Genomic DNA, 19817 nt, shown 5'->3' on the forward strand with positions numbered 1-19817 from the left:
GGGCGTAAGAGGGGTTAGCCTTTATCAGTAGAGATAGGACTTCTTCAGTATTTGTGTGACAAAATTGGGAGATAGAGGCAGAGGATGATGGTAGAGTAGGCGGAATGTAGTACCATGGTGTGGTTAGGTAGGTTATGGATAGAGTGGAAAGTGTGGTCACTTAGTAAAGAGTACGGTTCAGATTTCTTAGAAGTGGTTGGAGAGGGAAGGTTAAAGTCAATTAAGAGAGTGAGGTGACATGTAGTGGAAAGGACATCAAGGAGTTGCCCAAGATCATCAAAGATTGGTCCAGTGGGGTTAGGAGGGTGATAGATGGAGATGATGTGAACCAAATAAGTTAGAGCAATAGTAGAGATGGTGAATTCAAAAGAGGTAGGAGAGGACATGACATTGGAGAATTGTGAGGCATTGAGGCAGGAAAAGAATAGGTGTCTGATGCTTCCACCTCTTCCAGTTAGTCGAGGAGAGTGAATGATGTATAGTTAGGAGTTGTGAATGGCTACCAGAGTGGCAGTATCAGATGGATAAATCCAGGTTTCAGTGATAGCATGATGGTCTAGGGGAGCCAAGCTGGAGGGAAAGTAGTCAGTCATAAAGGAAGTTTTGTTGCATACAGACTTTTAATTTCAGAATGCAATGTTCAGGTGATGTGGTAAGGAAGAGTAGAGAAGTTGAATCTCAGACAAAGAGAAGCGGGGTGGATAGGTGTTAGAGGAGGCATGGTTAGCTCATCAGCTTTGTTTGTTGGAAGCAGGTGGTGATATGCTGAGAGTAGACTTAGAGTGGTGCTAGGGCATGATAAGACTTGTTCAGTTTATGTTTAATTGCCCCTTGTAATGCTTTGTGCACCCTGCACATATTCCCAAAATAAAGAAAAAACACTTTCACTGCATTCCTCTCTTTTGCTGGTCATTGTTCCCCGCTTGACATTTCCCTTTCCCACACACACATTTATATCTCACCTCCACAACTTAGACAGGTACTTGTTGGGTAGGGGATCTGGATGCCAGCCCCCCATTCCTGAACCACTTACATAACTGACCCCACATATATCTACAACAGTATTTTCAAAAAGGTAGGAGTTTGGGAGAACATATATGTTGCTGCCCCTCCCTAACAGTGTCAAATAGAAATGACATGGATGCAAATACATCAGCTCAACAATCCCTGACAGGTAGAAGACGATAAAGGCTTGTAAGTGCCTGACCAACCTGATAGGACTGCTTACCTACCCAACGAACAGACATATACCAAAACATGCATTTCAAAGTCCTGTGTACCAGCCATCACTCAATGCTCAGCAGTGCCACAAAGTTATGTAAAGGACAGAGGTGCACTTCATCAGTCACAAATAACATAATATAGCCTTGCATATTACATACCTGTCATGTGAGAAATGTTACTGGCCTAATATGGCATTGCCTGGGAATATGAGGATGTGCGCTGCACATTATGGTAGCACCTGACCTTTGCAGCTGCATTTGGCAAACGATAACTATACCTCAAATATGAGGCTATACTTGGCATATGAAGACAGCACCTGGATATTGGAGGCTGCACTCTGCATATTATGGCAACACCTGGGCATGCGCTATTGTATTAAGCATATCATGCTTAGACCTGGCATGTGAGGCTGCAACTAGCATCAGATGTCAGTAACTCGAAATATGAGTCTGCACTGGCACATGCAAACAGTGCCCCTGACTTACTATGGGTTTGTTGGGTGCGCTGCTTGTACATCTTGACCACACCCACAGCAAATTAAGGCAGTATGCTACTTAAAGGATAGTTCCGGGACTTTTTTTTTATTGTCCCTACGGGTCGGCCATGTGTTTGTAAGCATAAATCGGTAGATCGTAGGAAACTTTCCTATGGACCTTACCCGACTTTTCGCCCATTATCGCACTCGAAATCAGCCTCCATTTTGTGATAATCCTATCATTCCGCCGCATCGACCTGGCTCACCTGCCTTTGCGGCACTAAATCAAATCCCCCGCCCCTGAGCCTGACATCAGCAGACGCGTACTGCCCATTTCAAGCACGTCTCGTGTCAACAATCGCTGCGCCTCAGCTATTGACGTGTTGCCATGGAAATGGCAGGACGCCTCTTTCCCCAATAAGTATAAACAGACCGTTTCACAACATACAGCAGCAGATTTTCGATTCCATTCCTCTCTCTGTGTTACTTTGAGTATTCTGTGACTCGTTTCAGTGCTCTGGTCAGCTACCTTCGCCGCTTGTAGCCCGTGTGAACACCTGTACCATCTCTGTAAATTATTTTACTATCTTTACCGCACAATGGCCACAATAATGCCGTATATGTACGAGCCCGAGTACACCGAGGAGGAACTACTGGAAAGGCAAGCACGCGAAAACGATGGGGATTCGGACGGCAGTTGGGAGGACCAGTCAACGGATGAAGAGCCTGGACCATGTCGCATGGACGGCGTCTCCACCTGGTGCACGTGCAATCGGTGCGAGCTAATGCCAACTGAGGAGGAGAACTGCTGCTGCCGTGAAAATTCCGGGTGCTTGGCCTACATTTCGGAAAGCGAGCAAAGTCTGCAGGAAGGCGAGCAAAGTCCGCAATGCATCACCGAGCTGCCAGAGTTCAGGGAAGCCTGCCTCTCACGGACAGTGTTGAGGATGATGATGGTGCTTATGCACGAACTTCGTGGCACTGTTCGTCCGCGTAATCCGAGTAACGAGTAAGTATACTCTGTTTGTGATGTCAGTGATGCCACCACTATTTCATGGTCGTCTCCCACATATAAAATTACATTTACATATCATTCGAACGCATGTAAATTGGTTCCATATAGTGCATTTTCTAGATATAATTTTTTTCTAAGAAAAATGACATGTGTTACCTGAATCGACATTGATAAGAAAGTTTGGTCAGTTTAATACAGTTTGCATCTTTTTTTTTCACAGGTGGTACAGGCTGGTGGCCTATCGTTGCTTCACTTGGTGGCTTCACGGGAGGCTCGGACACCGCGTTCGGAGAGTAATACCTGCCTGTGCGGTACTTGCCATTAGACAACATTTCCCCAGTGACAGTGGACAATACCGCGGATTTTCCCTCGATGTGCTGCAACCTCAACTTTACAATGTGTAATGTTTATTATTTATGTTTAACTAAAATCTAAAATAAAGCCCAACATATATTTTAGCAATGGTTGTTTTGATTTTTTAAATGAATCTAGTGTGTCTCCGTTGAATAGCCTTCCAGTGCCTTGTCTTGTCACACCACATGTCTCCGGCCAGCATCCTCCCTCACGCTGGCCGCACACCTTCAATCCACATAACCGTTGAACCCATATATGCAGCAGTCATACATATATTATTTTGTGGGTTGGCATCAAGCGTTGGCAATAAAAAGCTGTTGGATTTTATTGATACAAAACATGGTTATAGGTAAATAATAAATATGGTTGATCATAATAAATCCTCTTTTTGGGCACCGGGTACAGAGATGACCCCCATATATTCTCCTGGGAGGGTGAGGTATTTATAAACTCACCCCCCTGCCTTCCATGTAGTAGATCCTGCAGCCATCCTCTTACATTCAGTTAGATGGCCTCTCCTTGGTGAGGCCCTGCGGCAAACGGGTCTTGTCTGCACGACCACCGCCCCGATCCACCCCCCCGCCCTATCAAAGGCAGTTCGCACCGGGGTACTTGTGCTGGCAAGTGGAGCTGTCAGGGAGCGATAAAGGCCAAGAGGTGCCAAAGACCATGTACACTTCAAAGTGGTCTATAGAGCATGGGTTGTTGTTCCCATGTCTACCTCCAGACCCCGTGTCTCCTGCCAAGCATCCCCCCTCACGCTGGACGGCCCCCTGCAATCCACATAAGTGTGTCTCCATTCACGAGTCTTCCTGTGTCTTGTCTGCACGACCACCGCCCCGATCCACCCCCCGCCCTATCAAAGGCAGTTCGCACCGGGGTACTTGCGCTGCTGGCAAGTGGAGCTGTCAGGGAGCGATAAAGGCCAAGAGGTGCCAAAGACCATGTACACTTCAAAGTGGTCTATAGAGCATGGGTTTGTTGTTCCCATGTCTACCTCCAGACCCCGTGTCTCCTGCCAAGCATCCCCCCTCACGCTGGACGGCCCCCTGCAGACCGCATAATGCCACGACATATACACGTCATTCATTCACAAACACACCCCTGTTTCGAATTCTTTATAACCCACTTCATATTTCTAATGAGAACTTCTTTGCGCTTTGCTAGTCAACCCGTGAAGGTGCTGGTTATCTGCTCTTCGTCTCTGTGAACTTCCGTGACCACTTTGAGCAAACTCGTCAGTTTGCAACCTGTGAACTGCTCCCTGTTCTACGACAAGAAACTACTCTGATCCCTGCATCTAACTGTTTGTTCGTCAAGGTAAGTCCATGTACCATAATCATTTTGCGTCCAATTTTTTAATTTATATCTATTTGCTAGTAGTCATCAAATTGCATCCATGTTTTCTTTTCGTTCACGACAGTACATGCAAGGAACTAGTCACATGTTCTGAGTTTAGTCAAATTACTTTTTCTATTTTTTGAAAGTTATTGAAATACTTATCCGCATGTGAATAACGTGTATAGTTCCAAGAACCAAAACGGACCTTGCATTGAACCTTTTATGTGTCATTTAATGTTTTAACACATTGGTATTCATAGAGAATTGTTGATCTTTACTTTTCAGAACTTTCCATAATGCCTGCCTGTTCCATTGGCGGTTGCCCTTCGAAGACCCATAACAAATCTGAAGATACTATAATGCATGTTTTCCCTAAGACAATAGATCAGATAAGAGAATGGGTCCGATATTGCGGATATCCAGCCTCTGAGCTAGAAAGTAGAGTCCTTGAAGTCTTTGCGGACAAGAGGGGTGATCGATACCGCATCTGCAGCAGGCACTTTAGCCCAGACATGTACTCCACATCATTGCTAATAAAGAAGAAAACACCGCGAGCGAGGCGAAAATTGCTCTCAACCGCTATTCCCACTCTATTCGTCCACATCCCTCCACTGGTGAGTCAAGTTTACGTATTTGTCTCTCGGCCTTGCGGTAGTGTGTAGCATTAGCTAACAATAATTTCCCCATTTATGTATCCACTCAATATGAAGGCGGAAGATTCTCCATCCGTGTCGTTATTGCAGTCATCAGCCACTTCAAGCGCCTATCGGGTAATCTTACTTAGCTATTCTGACACTGACTTGTTTTAGGCATGTAAATCAATAGTTTTAATTGATCGTGTAATCATTTTACCTAATGGTACACCACAGTACTCGTCCTCTAGTCTTTGTTTTCAGTTATAATTATTGTTATCCAAAATAATGCAAGTACTGTCTTTCAGGGAGATGCTGAGGAGTCCAACGCATTGACGACAACCGTAGATGTCACTCAGATGCTCGAGGTACGTTTCCGGACAGTTCCATCGATGGAGATCATCAGATCTTGCATTCTTGTAGCGTGATTGTTACACACAATGTTTCTTTCGTTTTTAGCCATTGGTATGTCCTTCTGTCGTCGCCCTCCTATGTGTCTTCTTTTTTCAATATTGTGTTCATTACTAATGAAAGTCCTATGTTTCAGGGAGTCGATGGAGCATTAGTCCAAGAAGAAGGGGGAGCATGCAGTTACGGGTCGGCGCAACAGCTTGCAGAAGTGTGCACCGCAGTTACAGCGTCCCTTGATGTTCTTATGCATTTCGAGGTATGGATACTGACAGATCAATCATGCGAGATCAAATGACGTGATGACATCCGCTATACTTCCTTCTTTATTAACGCAAGTACTATGTTTCAGGGAGCTGACGGAGCTTCTTCAACAAGAACATCACCCCTAGTAGTTGATGCAGATCTCTGGGTGGTGACACTTCCAACGATGGAGCAAATCGAATCATATTTAGATATCCATTATTTATTTTAGACAACTGATCATTTGTGCAGGTCTATTTAGATGAGCCGTTGACGCCTGCAGAAAGTTTATGTTCTTTTAAACAAAATAGAAAACCATACTAATGCAATTACTGTGTTTCAGGGAGTTGCTGAAGCGTCATCTTCAATAATATCATCAATGGAAGTCTATGCGGAGCCCGAGGTATGGATCTTGACAGTTCAATCTAACTAGATCAACAATGCGTGAACTATTGTCGTTTGAATGTTCTACACAATGCGTTCATTCGTGTTTTGCTATTGAGATGTACGTATGGGTATTGGTCCCCAAGTACATTTTGTGTTTTCAATATTATTATACATACTAATGAAAGTTCTATGTTTCAGGGAGTCGATGGAGCCTCAGTGAGTGATGGATGTGCTTATCATGAAAATATAGTCGTTGCAGCGCGAGAGGAAGTGGAGACATGCACACACGAGTCGGAGCAACAGCGTCCAGATGTTGAATTTCTAGGCAAGAAAGTTTCAAAGAAAAGAAAGCAAAAGAAGGTTAGTGTCCTGTTCACTATATTATGTTGTCTTTCACTGTCAATAGTTCAATACTGTAAGTTGTGTTTAAACTGAACATCCCTTTTCTAATCTGTCCTCTAGTTGCGAGTGGGTGTAAGAACTAGATCTACACAGACAGTGAAGCGAACGAGAGATGTTGCTTGTCAAACCTTTTGGCAGGGACTTGAGACTGGAGATGCATCGTGCCAATGGGAAGAATATGAAGTGATTGACAACGGAGCTATACCACCACCAGCCATTGATAGTGAATGTCCTCCTGGTAGTTTGGATGCAGTCGGAGATCAATTCACAGAATCCACACCCGCAAAAAATAAGAGCGCGCGAAAGTTGAAGACATTGTTTTTTTCTCCCATCTCCGGACAAGGAACAGATGTTGCAATGGAAGAGAATGAAGTGGACGACAATGAAACACCATCAATATCACTCAGCATAGCGGAAGACGATATCAGAGATTGTACCTTTCATGCGAGTGACATGTCCTCAACGTTACAGGCCGAACCAGCTGGGATGCAGAGTGACAGTATAAGGAAAGAGGCCAAATTCATTGTATTCGATAGCTGTTTGATGGATATTATTATGATGATGAAATGTGGGCATTGGGTTGGTGGGGAAGTATGTGGGGAGCCATTGATTAATGTGACTCGTGCAATTCGAGGCACTAACCTTAAAATACATGCCACCTGTACACAATATCATCCGTTCGCATGGTCTGCACAACCCATGCTGGGGCAACTGCCAGCAGGCAATCTACTTTGTGCAGCGGCCGCACTTTTTAGTGGTTCAAGTTTTAAAAAGTTACAGTATTTCTTTCAGTTTGTGGGAATCCATTTCATTGCGAAAAGTCAGTTCTACAAATACCAAACCGATTATCTATTTCCAGCCATCAGCGAAGCTTGGAGAATGGAAAAAATGTCAATGGAAAGTACATTCGCGGGCAAACGCTTCAGGCTAGCCGGTGATGGACAGTGCGACAGCCCAGGATTTTCAGCCAAGTACTGCACCTACCACTTTCAGGACATGGAAAGTAAGAAAATTGTGAGTTCGGTGGTCGTGCAGGTGTCACAAAGTACATCCTCAGTGGCCATGGAGAAAGTTGGCTTTGTAGCATCATTGCAAGAACTACAATCGCGGGGAATGGTGATCGACCTGATAGCCACGGACAGACACGTTTCAATTGCCAAGACAATGAGAGAAGAGTACAAAAATATAAATCACCAATTTGACGTATGGCATCTTGCAAAAACAATCAATAAAAAATTGTCGGCTGCAGGAAAAAAAAAAGATATGCAAGGTATTTCACAGTGGTCCAAGTCAATCAGCAACCATCTTTGGTGGAGCTCAAAAACATGTGAAGGGTCGTTGGAAATTCTACTGGAAAAATGGCGGTCAGTAATGTTGCACTGTAGCAACGTACATCGATGGTCGACAAATGAGCATTTCCACAAATGTGAACATGGCCATTTGTCCACAGAGGAGGCACGGAAGAAGAAGTGGTTGATTCCTTCATCACCCACTCACAAGGCCATTGAAAAGATTGTATTTGATAAAACTATAACAAGAGATTTGAGGGGACTCACGGAATTCTGCCACACAGGAGATTTGGAGGTGTTCCACAATATGTGCCTAAAGTACAGGCCCAAAAGATTGCATTTTGGCATGGAAGGCATGATAAATCGGACTCTTCTAGCGGTCTTGGCACATAACCATAATGTTGGCCGTCAACAAAGTAGGACGACCGGAACTTTAGGGACGCTTCGCTACAATAAGGCCTTCACTAAAAGAAGTAAACAATGGGTGATCAAACCAGTGTTTGAGGATATGCAATATGAGTTTATTGAGAGACTTATCGTAGATGTCCTCGATAGGCACATACATGGAGTGGTGAACGAACCTATGCAGGGGACAACTGCATTGCCACCCAACATTGCCTCTGTTCCATGTCCACCTAAAGCAGAGCTCATTGAGAAATACACATCACGGTTTAAATGATTGTAATTTGATTGTCTGTTCTCTCGAGTCTCCTCATGTTGCAGGCCCATTGCAATTAAACCAAACAGTAATATAAATCATTTTTACAAAAATTATAGAATGTTTCCGTATTACAAACACATGGCCGACCCATAGGGACAATAAAAAAAAAGGCACGCAGACAAGATGCCCTTACACTAACTGGAGCTAACTAGAAATGTGTGCTCGCTCAAAGTGAAGGTCAGCTGCTTTGATGTTTTGCTCGGGTGGCGGAACGGCCCACGACCCAGTATAAGGTTCTATTGTGATTTGACCTTGACAGGCCGGGACCATCCTGAAAGACTAAGAAAAGATAATGAATAAAATTTCAGAAACGAAACGATGAGCCACGTTCATTAGAAGAAGTAACGTCGGCAAAGAAGGAGTGGTGTTTCGGGTCTGCCCTACACAGAGACACAATGGAAAATGCAAATATAATGTAAGTAACTTTTGATGAGTTTATACCGCAATTTCATTACTATACAGTGGCTTTAAAGACGGGTTCAGTTGTACTTGTTCGTTCTATGTGGCATATTGTTTTCTACCGCGCACTATCTTGAGGAGAAACATCTGCTTTTACTGAAGCACCTCAAAACCTTCCTCTTTGCTTCTGCTTTCTCTCTCCCTCTCCCCTGCTACAACTGGTCCACTGTCTGCGACCTCGGTCCTGGGCCCTTCCACTCTCCACCTGCACTGCCTCCCTGTCAACCCCTGCACTGGGGGACTGTCTCAGTATCCTACAGCCCCCCCTTCCCAGCACTTGTTCTGCACTTACCTTGCACTTGCCACCAGCTGGCCCTATTTATTTATTATTTTATGCTACTTACCTTGTACTCCACTCCCCCCCCCTCCCTGCCTCGCCACGCCTTTAAACACTTGTGTACACCCAGTAGCGCTGTCCTCGCTATGATTTTAATAAGGATCTGATGGTGAGACTAATTTCATTTTTTATGTTTTTAGGTACATCATTCACTACTGTCTGTGTCACGAGTACCGGACACCGGCGGACGGCTTCTACAGCCGCCAGTTGCTTCTCCGCGTGAACAACGTTACCACCCTGACCATTTTATGGGACGATCGCCAAGTACAAGTATGCCCTTACGCGGTACTAACGGTTAGATGCAACATACCTACCGTTGTGGTGGCCTAGTGCCTCGTTGTTGGAACAGCCATGCGATTATCAGTGCGACCGAAGAGCTTATTTTTATCGTAAACCAACACCCTGTGTACTGCACACGAACATCGCTTCCCTCAAGACGAACTAATTTGGATCGAGAGCAAAGAAAAATGCAAATCGCTGAATATTCTCTAAACATTTGATGTCCAATAAACGTACTTTGCCAAATGTACAATCTTGCCGTTTGCTTTTAAACCACGGTTTCACATTCCGAATTGTGGCGCTGTATTGTGAGATGCTCTAAGACCCTGTGTACAGCAAAGGACCATCGCGTTCCTCAATACGAACTTTTTGGAACATGAGCAAATAAAAATGCAAATCGCTGAATATTCTCTAAACATTTGATGTCAAATAAATGTACTTTACCACATTTACAATCTTGCGGTTTGATTTCAAAGTACAGTTTCATATTCCGAATTGTGGTGCGCTGTATTGTGAGCTGATCTGTGTTGATTTCCGGGGTCTGTGTGGAGTCGCGTAGAAGACGCCTGGGCGCGTTTGCCTACGCAGCTCAGTCACGTCACGGATAGAGGCGGGGAATATGAATGTTTTGATAAAGTCTGTTTCAGGGGCGGGGGATTTGATTTAGTGCCGCAAAGGCAGGTGAGCCAGGTCGATGCGGCGGAATGATAGGATTATCACAAAATGGAGGCTGATTTCGAGTGCGATAATGGGCGAAAAGTCGGGTAAGGTCCATAGGAAAGTTTCCTACGATCTACCGATTTATGCTTACAAACACATGGCCGACCCGTAGGGACAATAAAAAAAAAGTCCCGGAACTATCCTTTAACATATGGTTGGTAAGTAAAATAGAGGTTTTTATCTGATTTAGATATCAATATCGCACTTGCAGTAAAGCAATTCTAGATTAGTAATGTGATGGCATCAGCATGAAAGGTCATCTGATTAATACTTCCAGTGAATTTTATGGGGGGGTTCAAAAACCATTTGATGTAATTTTCTGTGATGTCATAAACATGTTATATCTCTTGCACCGACTTCTGTATGTGTACTATGTTTGCGACATCTGTGTCAAAAGCTGCACTCAAGTTTAATCATGTGATCCCATGAAATAACAACTTACCTCAAACTGTCTGTAAATCCTTGTACTCCATATTTCGAGGCATAATAGCCACCACCACTGACTGCCAATCTACCGCCAATACTGCATACATTCACAATCCGTCCCCTGGCTTTTTTTACTAGGGGCAGCATGGCTATCGTGACGTCTATCAGACCCAATAAATTTACTGCAATCGGTACTCTGAAATGGTCCTTGTTCAGCCAGTCGGTAGGAGCCATCAGTCCCGTAACTCCAGCATTGTTGATCAGACCCCAAAGTCCTGCACAGACAGAAAGAGAAAGGTATTCTTGAAAGGGGTGTCAGAGTGCTCTGAAGATGATTGCTTCATTCACTTACGGTGGGTTGTGGTAATACCCAACCCCCCTGAATGCCCTATATCAAGAGCTGGTTTTCAGATCATTTAGTTATTTCCATTGACATCACTTTCAATTTTACACAGTTTTAATGAATCTGCGCTTTCAAAAATAGAGACAGGGGCAGATGTTACAAACAAGTGTTTGAAATAACAGTCATATTTTTGTTTTATGATTTGCGTACATACATACATAAGTGTACACTCACAGCACAAAGTAATCACAGAAAACATTGAGAACAATCTGAATGAGGAAGGAAGCCGTTAGACGCTTTGGTTGAAAGCTAGACAATATTTAATTAAAATGGATTACAATTACTAGTTTCATAACAGACAACAGACAAAATATTGGGTCTCATTAGGAGTTCAACGGTAACAGCCGAACTTGTAACACTGTTCCGTCGCCTGATATCCCGGTGCCACTGGGACATTACAAGTCCCGACGGCCCGGGATGTCAGGCGGCGGTAAGTGTAAGTCCCATACGACTCCATGGGGATGGGGACATGGAAGCACCAGCATTGTTGCGAATGGTGCCGGTGCTTCTGTGAAACTCATTGCAGGGACCGGTGCCTCTGGCAGGTCAGACCTGCTGGGAGCAACAGCCCCTGCAGGCATACTTGTAGTCTGGCGGTCCGGAAAGGCTGCTGGTACGCTGCTACGGCACCCTTATTTCCAGATCACCAGGCTCGTAATGAGGCCCAATGAATAGTCATTTGGTACCCACCTACATATGCTCTTATTACTCAACTAATTTTCTTAACTTCGGAGGGCCAAAATGGCGAGTAACGCTGCAGCAATTGAACCTGTGTCCTGCCGGAGAGGGTGGAGAACTAGCACGTTCTGCTCACTTACTTTGCCTGCTATCACAACTCATAAAATATATATTTTGTTCCTTCTTTTTTTATTTATAACATATTTACAGTTAATAGATGTTATATACATAGAAAACATTTACATTCCATTTTTAAATTACGGCAACGATTTCTGTGTCACAGGGCATTCACTTCTCAGATTCAACAACCAGATATCATCAGGGTGTCAAAATAATTTCCATTCTTATTAATGATAATAGAAATCGACTCCTTACATCAATTCAACAATCACCCTATGATCACAAAACTAAATAAAAATTTAGAGCAACATCGACACCACTCACAAAGCAAATCCATAGTTGAACCTGTGAACCCAAGTTAGCATTATTACTATAGGATTTAAAATAAGATTGCCGAAGCGTAGAGAGGCTCTCACATTCCATTAGAAGGGTGTGATTAGTTTCTAAGATTAGTTCACCACACAATCTGCAATGTCTTGCTTCCCAGGGAATACCCATCCTTGATCCCACAATCTCCAGCAAACTAACCAAATTGAATTTGATCTTTAAATAGCTTCTGTCTGTATAGCTTTTTGGGTAGGTCCTAATATAGCCGGCATCCTGCATCCTCCCTGCATGTATGTGCTCAAATTCCCAGTGTATACCTTTGTGAGGAGATTAACCAGTGCATTTTCATAATCAAAACTAAACTCTTTGTCTAAACAACCTTTGCTATGCATACTCTAACATGATTCTGACAATGTACTGCTTCCTTGCCTAACTGTCATGAAAATGTCCTTTGTTAACCGTAACTAATTTCTGTGTTCAAGTCTCTGCTGGGGCCGCATTCTTGTAACCCTGAATCAAGCCTCCCTAAGCCTTCTCATAGTGCCTCAATGCCTGAGGGCTACAGTGCGCTTTACAAATGCAAATAAATAAAAAAAAAAAAAATACATTCAAATAGTCTATTTTTCACAACACGTTTGTAGGTAATAGGGTCACACAGTAGAGTCTGCCTGTCAGAATGTGGAACCCACTGTGCTGCAGTAGCAAGGATCAGGACCAAGCAGGGTTGAGCAGATGAGTATATCTAGTCCTACATACAGATACCAATCGAGAGAGTGTACCGTCAGGGTCCAACCCAAAAAGCATTTCATAGAGCATCAATCTTCTATATACTACCATAGTAGTGACACATTGAAGCCTGAACTCAAGTCAAGTATTGTCCGCGGGCATGGTTTTAGTCAGCCTCATTAGATTTGTGAACACGTTGCCTTCCCGTGTCTCGAAGGGTCCCATGCACCGCAATGCCCAAATCCCTGCACCAGAAAGAATGTGTGGGAGTATTTTTGCTCGATATAGTGTTACAATAGCTTGCATACTACTATATTCTCCCTGCTTGCCCACACTTTTACTAATAGCCCCAGTCTGTTGGGTGATCTTGGCATAAACACTTACCCACTGCGAGGTCCATTTTAGCTTGTCATCTACTACAACCCAAAGACATTTATAGACGCGAACCTGCTCTATTTTATTATCATTTAGCACCCAGCACTACTTCTTGGGCTTTGTAAAGAGAGGGGCAAATATCATAGTTTTTTCAGCATTAATTACAAGGCCATTCACTGAAGTACATATTACAGAGGGGGCCGGGTGCCATTCAGTCGCGCAGTCATCCAAAATAATGAGTGCATCCTGGAGAAAGCTCTGTTAACGTAGTGGCAATTTTGTAGGGGCCAGTGGAGCTCTTCATTTGGTGACAGATTTGATGAATGTTGCTTCTAAGGGCTTGTTTTGCTTCCATCCTGCATGGTGCATTGAAGGGTTGTTCCGCTTTTGTGCTGAATTACATTGGGCCTAATTACAAGTTTGGCGGAGCAGGAAAAAAGTGGCGTAATTCTGTTACCAATTTATTTTTGCCATTAACAGAATTACCACTGTTTTTCCTGCACCAACAAATTATACCTTTTGCCAGATTTACTGGCAGCGGTATTACCTTATGTGGTGGATTCACGTCGAGCGTGTTGGTTGAGGTAAATCCTCCACTTTACCTCCAAAAATCTGTGGATTTACCACACGGTAATACCTCGGGCAGTAAATCTTTCAAAACCCCCCACAGAGTCCTATGGACTCCACCAATTGGGAATAACACTGATCTACCACCACTTGTAATATTGTGGTAAACCCAAGGGCCAAATGACAGTAACAGTAAACTATTTTGGTGGTAATTCGGTGGAATTACCACTGAATTACTGCCAAACACATAACGAGGCACGTTTTGTTTGTTTTAAGGTCACTATTTATATGTTTGCAGACACAGTATTACGTTATCCAATGCTGTTGGCTTGAGGCAAAGTCGTAAAAACAGGACTATAACAAGCTCTGGGATTTAACTAGAACACACCTCTCCAGCTAAACACGCCACCTGCACGAATAGGACAGAGTTTACCCTAAACATGGCGTTTGGTGCAGCATGGCTACATATCATTGCTGTAAATAGGAGGCACATGTAGAATGTGACAATTATCATCAGTCATAGGGGCTTGTTCATTCAAAATCCATCAGCAACGCTGTTGATTTCTCACATGGTGGGGCATGGAATGAAACACTTGAAGGCGTATAGGATAGGAATGAAAATCAAAAGAGGAGAGAATACAAAGCGACACTCGACTTCTGAGCAGGTTTGATGAAGGGTCAATTGAAGGCCTGAAAGGCACATAGAAAATGGATGTTCCTGTTGTGTTCTCCGGAGGCCCAGCACGAAGGGGCTGGCTCCGGTCCAGGAGGCCGCGTGGGCTGGAGCGCGGCCTGGGCAGGAGCGCTGAAAAGGAACACACGCACACGCTGGTTTCGCTTTGCCCGGAACTGCTCCCCACTCGAGGGGGCGGGGCTTTTATTAAGCTGCCCTACGTCAACGCGCTGCGGGACGTAGGGCGGATATAACATTCCTCCTTTATTTCAAAATAACCTAACAAAACAAACATAAGCAATATGCTCAACTATAAACTCCTGCCACTGCTGTTGGCTTAGCATACATAGTCATTCAGCCTCGTAGGCGGTCTCGTGGTCTTTCTCAGACTGTACCGCTTCGCGTGGGGGCTGTCCCCGCTCGGTTCGTAAGTCTGCTCACCTTCGCTGCATGTGTCCTCACTGCCGGGCAGTCTCGGTGATTGCCAGCTGCAATCCCCTGTGTGTTCCTCCTCGGGGTCTGGCGCCGGCACGTCGCTGCCTTGTTGCTCGTTGTCGTCGTGAGGCCCCTTGCAGTCCGTCCAGAGGTGCTGGGGCACGGGCTTGAACCAGGAGGCGTTCCTTGTTACTTCCCGACCTCCCCGTGTGACAGTTATCATGGTCCCACGCCGGTTGCTGATAGTCCATGGCAGTTCCTCATACCTGGTGTCTAACTTGGATTTCGTGGGATTTCGCAACATGATGACTTGGTCGCCCACTCTGTGGTTTGAGGGCCTTGCTCTTCTCTTGGTGCTCATGTGAGCATTGGCACGTGTTCTCCTCGTTTCCACGCGTGCATGGTCGACGTCGTCAGGGGTTCTGCTTGGATGATGGGGGATCGACGAGTTGATGATAGTTCCGAACATAAGGTCAGCAGGTGGTATGCCCGTGGTACTGTGGGGGGTGACCCGATAGTTCCTTAGGAACCGGAATAGGTCGACCCTCCACGGGCTGGCGTTTGCCTTTGATACTCGGAGTACCTTGTTGATGGTCCTCATGAATCGCTCGACGTCCCCATTCGCTTGTGGCCACCTTGGCATGATGTGGTGATATTTAATGCCCAGTTCCTGTAGGTATGACCTGAATTCCTCCCCTGTGAATGGGGGTCCATTGTCACTATTAATGGTCGTGGGCAGGCCATGGGTGGCAAACATCTTTTCTATTGCCGGGATGACCACTTCCGCGGCGGTGGACTCCACTATCTCGACCTCTGGATAGCGTGAGTGGTCATCGATTGCCACCAGTAGATGTAGACCCTCTCTGATTTTGCAAAAGTCAATGCTGATGGCTTCCCATCGTGCCCGGCCACGCTCGGCCGATAGGATCGGTTCTGGGTCCGGTGGTCCACTCGTTATTTGGCAGGGTAGACATGTGTTCACTAGGTCCTCAACACGATCGTCGATGTGAGGGAACCATACCCTGTGTCTGATCCGTGCCTTTGTTCTTGCCAGCCCTTGGTGTCCTTCATGCGCTAGAGCCACTATCCTGTCCTGCAGCCTCGGGGGTATGATGATGCGGTCACCCCTTAGCAGGAGCCCTCCCTCCGTGATTGAGAGGTCTTGCCGAACCGTGAACATGCCTGCTAGGAACTCCTTGGCCCCCTCGGTTCTGTTGCGTGTGTGCGACATGAAGTCTTTCCAGTTGCCTGACATGATGGCATCTTTTACCAGATCGCAACAGGGGTCATTCTGGGTTTCTGTTGCAATGTCCTCAATGTTTATTGCCTTGGGCCTCATGGTGTGGACTACTTGACAAATGTGCTCCTCCGTTTCTTCGGCGACTAGCACTTCCTGCTGGGTGGCTGGACGTGGGTGTCTCGACAGGAAGTCCGCGGGGTTGCCACTGCCCGGTTGGTAGACAAGTTCGAAATCATATTGCTGGAGGTGTAGTAACCACTTGGTGATTCTGGTTGGTGGGTGTGCCGATGACCCAATGAAGATTGGTAGTAGGGGCTTGTGGTCGGTGATCGCCGTGAACTTACGCCCGTATAGGTACATGTGGAAGTGTCGACACCCCCATAGAACGGCGATGGCCTCCTTTTCTATATGGGAGTACCTTTGTTCCGTTGCTGTGAGCGCCCTGGATGCATATGCAATTGACCTTTTGGTACCCTCCTTCGTGACCTGCATCAGGATTGCTCCAAGTCCGACAGGGCTGGCATCCACAAATAGTTCGGTCGTGAGGTCCGTGTCGTAGTAGGCCATCTTAGTATCAGTCGACAGGGAGTCTTTTATGCTCTCAAAGGCTTGCTGGCATTCGGGCCCCCAGTCCCATTTGGTGCTGGCCTTTGTTAGTTCCCGCAGCGGTTCGGATAGGGTTGCTAAGTTCCGAATGAATCTGCCACAGTAGGTGGCCATTCCCAGGAAACTGCGCACCTCGGTGGGAGTCGTGGGGGGGCTGGCAGCTTGTATGTCCGCCACTTTCTGGGGATCAGGTGATATGCCGGTGCGGTCGAACCTGTATCCAAAAAAAGTTATTTCCGGTTTTAGGAATTCGCACTTCTCTCGATGGATTGTGAGTCCGGCGCTTTCCAGCCTGCCCAGTAGTGTCTTGAGTCTCATGATGTGTTCCTTGGTGTCCGGTGCATGTATTAGGATGTCATCGCTCACGTTCAATACCCCTGGTATGCCTCTGATGACCTCCTGGATGGTCTGTTGAAAAACCTCCGCGGCCGACGATATGCCGAAACTCAGGCGCTTGTACCTCCTCAGACCTAGGTGGGTTGAGAACGTGGTGATATAGCGCGACTCTCTGTGTAGCTTCAGCTGGTGGTACCCCGCCTTTAGGTCTACCTTCGAGAACACACACGATCCAGTGAGGTCAGTGATGATTTCGTCAATTGTAGGCGTTATGTGTCGCTCTCTTTTGATGGCAGCATTGGGCAGGCGCATGTCAATGCAGATCCGAACTTTTCCTGGCTGTTTGGGCTTCCGGGTGACTACCATCGGGGAAACCCACGGTGTTGGTCCCGTGACTTCTTCAATAATACCAGCGGCTTCGAGCGACCTTAGCTCCTTCTCAACTTGTTCCCTCATGTGGAAGGGTGTCCTTCGGTGTCTTACAGCACGTGGTTGCACTGATTGATCAATATGTAGTTTGATGGTCTTTCTTTTGAGACAGCCTATCCCCCTTTGTAGCTTGGGGTGTTGCCTGAGGAAGTTCTCAACCTCGGATGTGTCGTCAACGTGGCATATGAATTTGACCACGCCCAGGTCTTCAGCCGCATCACCGCTCAGCAGGCTTTCAATTCCCGCCTTGACAACATAGATCTTCGACCATAATTTCTGTTCGCCATGCCCAAGAGTGGTGCGGAACCTCCCGATGACTGGTAGAGGTTTCCGACTGCCGTAGGCAAACAACCGAGTGTCTGTGGATTTTAGCTCGGGTCGTGGTGCGAGGGTTTGAAAAACGGTGGTTGGCATGACGTTTACCGAGGCCCCCGTGTCAATGGTCATTTGTATGTCCTGGCCTTGTATGTTGACCATGCATTTTCGTCGCCTGGCGGTTCTTTTCGACGCTGCTGGCCCTTGGTTTAGTGTCGATACTAAGTACACCTTTCGGCCCTTTCCTTCGTTCTCAGTGCCTGCTGTTAGTCGTAGGGCTGAGAGGTCATCCCCTTCTTCTTCTGTCGAGGAGTTGACTACTGCTACCCTCCTCGCGCTGGCTTGTTTCTTTTTTTTCGATGACCCTTTTTCCTGGGATCCTTGTGGAGGCTGCAGTGGCGTGTTCACAGATCTGCACACTTTCGCGTAGTGATCCTTCCTGCCGCATGCTCCGCACGTGGTGCCTTGCGCCGGGCAGTTTCGCCTTCCGTGCCTTTGACCGCCACACCATCCACATTCGGTTGGTCCTGGTGCTCGAGCCTGCCCCCTGTTCTGGGTGTAGCCGCTGCCACTTTCGCTCCTCGTTGATTGTCTGTCCGAGATTTGAGCAACCATCGCTGTGGAACATGACGGCTGGAGTTTTTGTAGGGTCACTTCCATGTTGGCGGCCCTGGAGTGGGCAAGCTCCCTCTGTCGACCCAGTTCCAGGATGCGTTGTAGAGGGATGCCCTTTTCACTGAGCACGAGACGCCTCAGCTTCTCCGAGTGGATTCCATTTATGATTTGCCTCCTGATCTCCCTTTCAGTGTTCGTAAACTCACACGACATGGCCAGCTTCCTCAGCCTCGTGTGGTAGGCGTCGAGAGTCTCATCGGGGGCCTGGATGGTTGTGCAAAAGATAAAAGTCTCATAGTCTGGATTTAGTTGCGGGAGAAAGTGTGCTGTTAGAGCGTCCTTCGCACTCCGGTATGCATCTTGGCCGTCACCCACATCCAAAGAGTTAAAGATGCGCAGCACCTCATCGCCCACACTGAGGAGTAGATGAGCTTTCATTTTTCTGGATGACGTGACGTCCTTACATTCCATGGCCATCTCAAACTTCTGTAGCCATAGCTGCCATCTGGGCCCACTGGACAATGGGTTTGTGAATGGGTCGAATGGTTGGATCAACGTCGACGAACTCCCCTGCGTGCGAGGCGGTGGTGACGCCATAGACAGGTTTGCCGCCATCCTGGACGGTGTGGAGGGTCCAGGGGTCGATGACCCAGTCGCCATGGTGTGGCGTTCGCCTGATCACCGATTCACTGCCTTCTGGGTTCGTGCGCGCCCTGTGTTAGGGCAGTGTCCTACCGGCACTTGTACTCCGATGGATTGACGCTTCGTGGCCTGTGTTCCATGCAGGAGACGTTTTGCAGGTGATGACTGGGATGACACGAGAAGAGCAGAAAAAAAAATTTTTTTTTTCACCCCCTGAGGATGAGGTGTGGGAGGGGAATGAAGAAAAACATTTTTTTTTTTTTTTTTTTGGGGGTGGGGGTCACGTGACCGTGGGGACCCCCACCGGGTGTCCAAAAATTCACACGGAGCGTCCGTGTGGCTTCCGCGTGCAAAGTCGTGGTGGAGCGCGTGGATGCTCGCTCACCTCGTCGCCATTGTTGTGTTCTCCGGAGGCCCAGCACGAAGGGGCTGGCTCCGGTCCAGGAGGCCGCGTGGGCTGGAGCGCGGCCTGGGCAGGAGCGCTGAAAAGGAACACACGCACACGCTGGTTTCGCTTTGCCCGGAACTGCTCCCCACTCGAGGGGGCGGGGCTTTTATTAAGCTGCCCTACGTCACCGCGCTGCGGGACGTAGGGCGGATATAACAGTTCCCGATATT

General features: G+C 46.6%; 1 protein-coding gene across 1 annotated transcript in view; it reads right to left on the minus strand.

Moving 5' to 3' along the window:
• Positions 1 to 19817, minus strand: part of LOC138488885 (dehydrogenase/reductase SDR family member 9-like) — a 159388-nt gene that overhangs the window by 94368 nt on the left and 45203 nt on the right. Inside the window, exon 3 of the mRNA XM_069616255.1 lies at positions 10729 to 10987. Within this exon, the coding sequence (XP_069472356.1) occupies positions 10729 to 10987 (259 nt within the window). The remainder of the gene's footprint in view (positions 1 to 10728; positions 10988 to 19817) is intronic.

This window comes from Ambystoma mexicanum, chromosome 9 (assembly GCF_040938575.1).
Source record: "Ambystoma mexicanum isolate Mex_15411 chromosome 9, UKY_AmexF1_1, whole genome shotgun sequence".
In the NCBI taxonomy this organism is placed as follows: Eukaryota; Metazoa; Chordata; class Amphibia; order Caudata; family Ambystomatidae; genus Ambystoma; species Ambystoma mexicanum.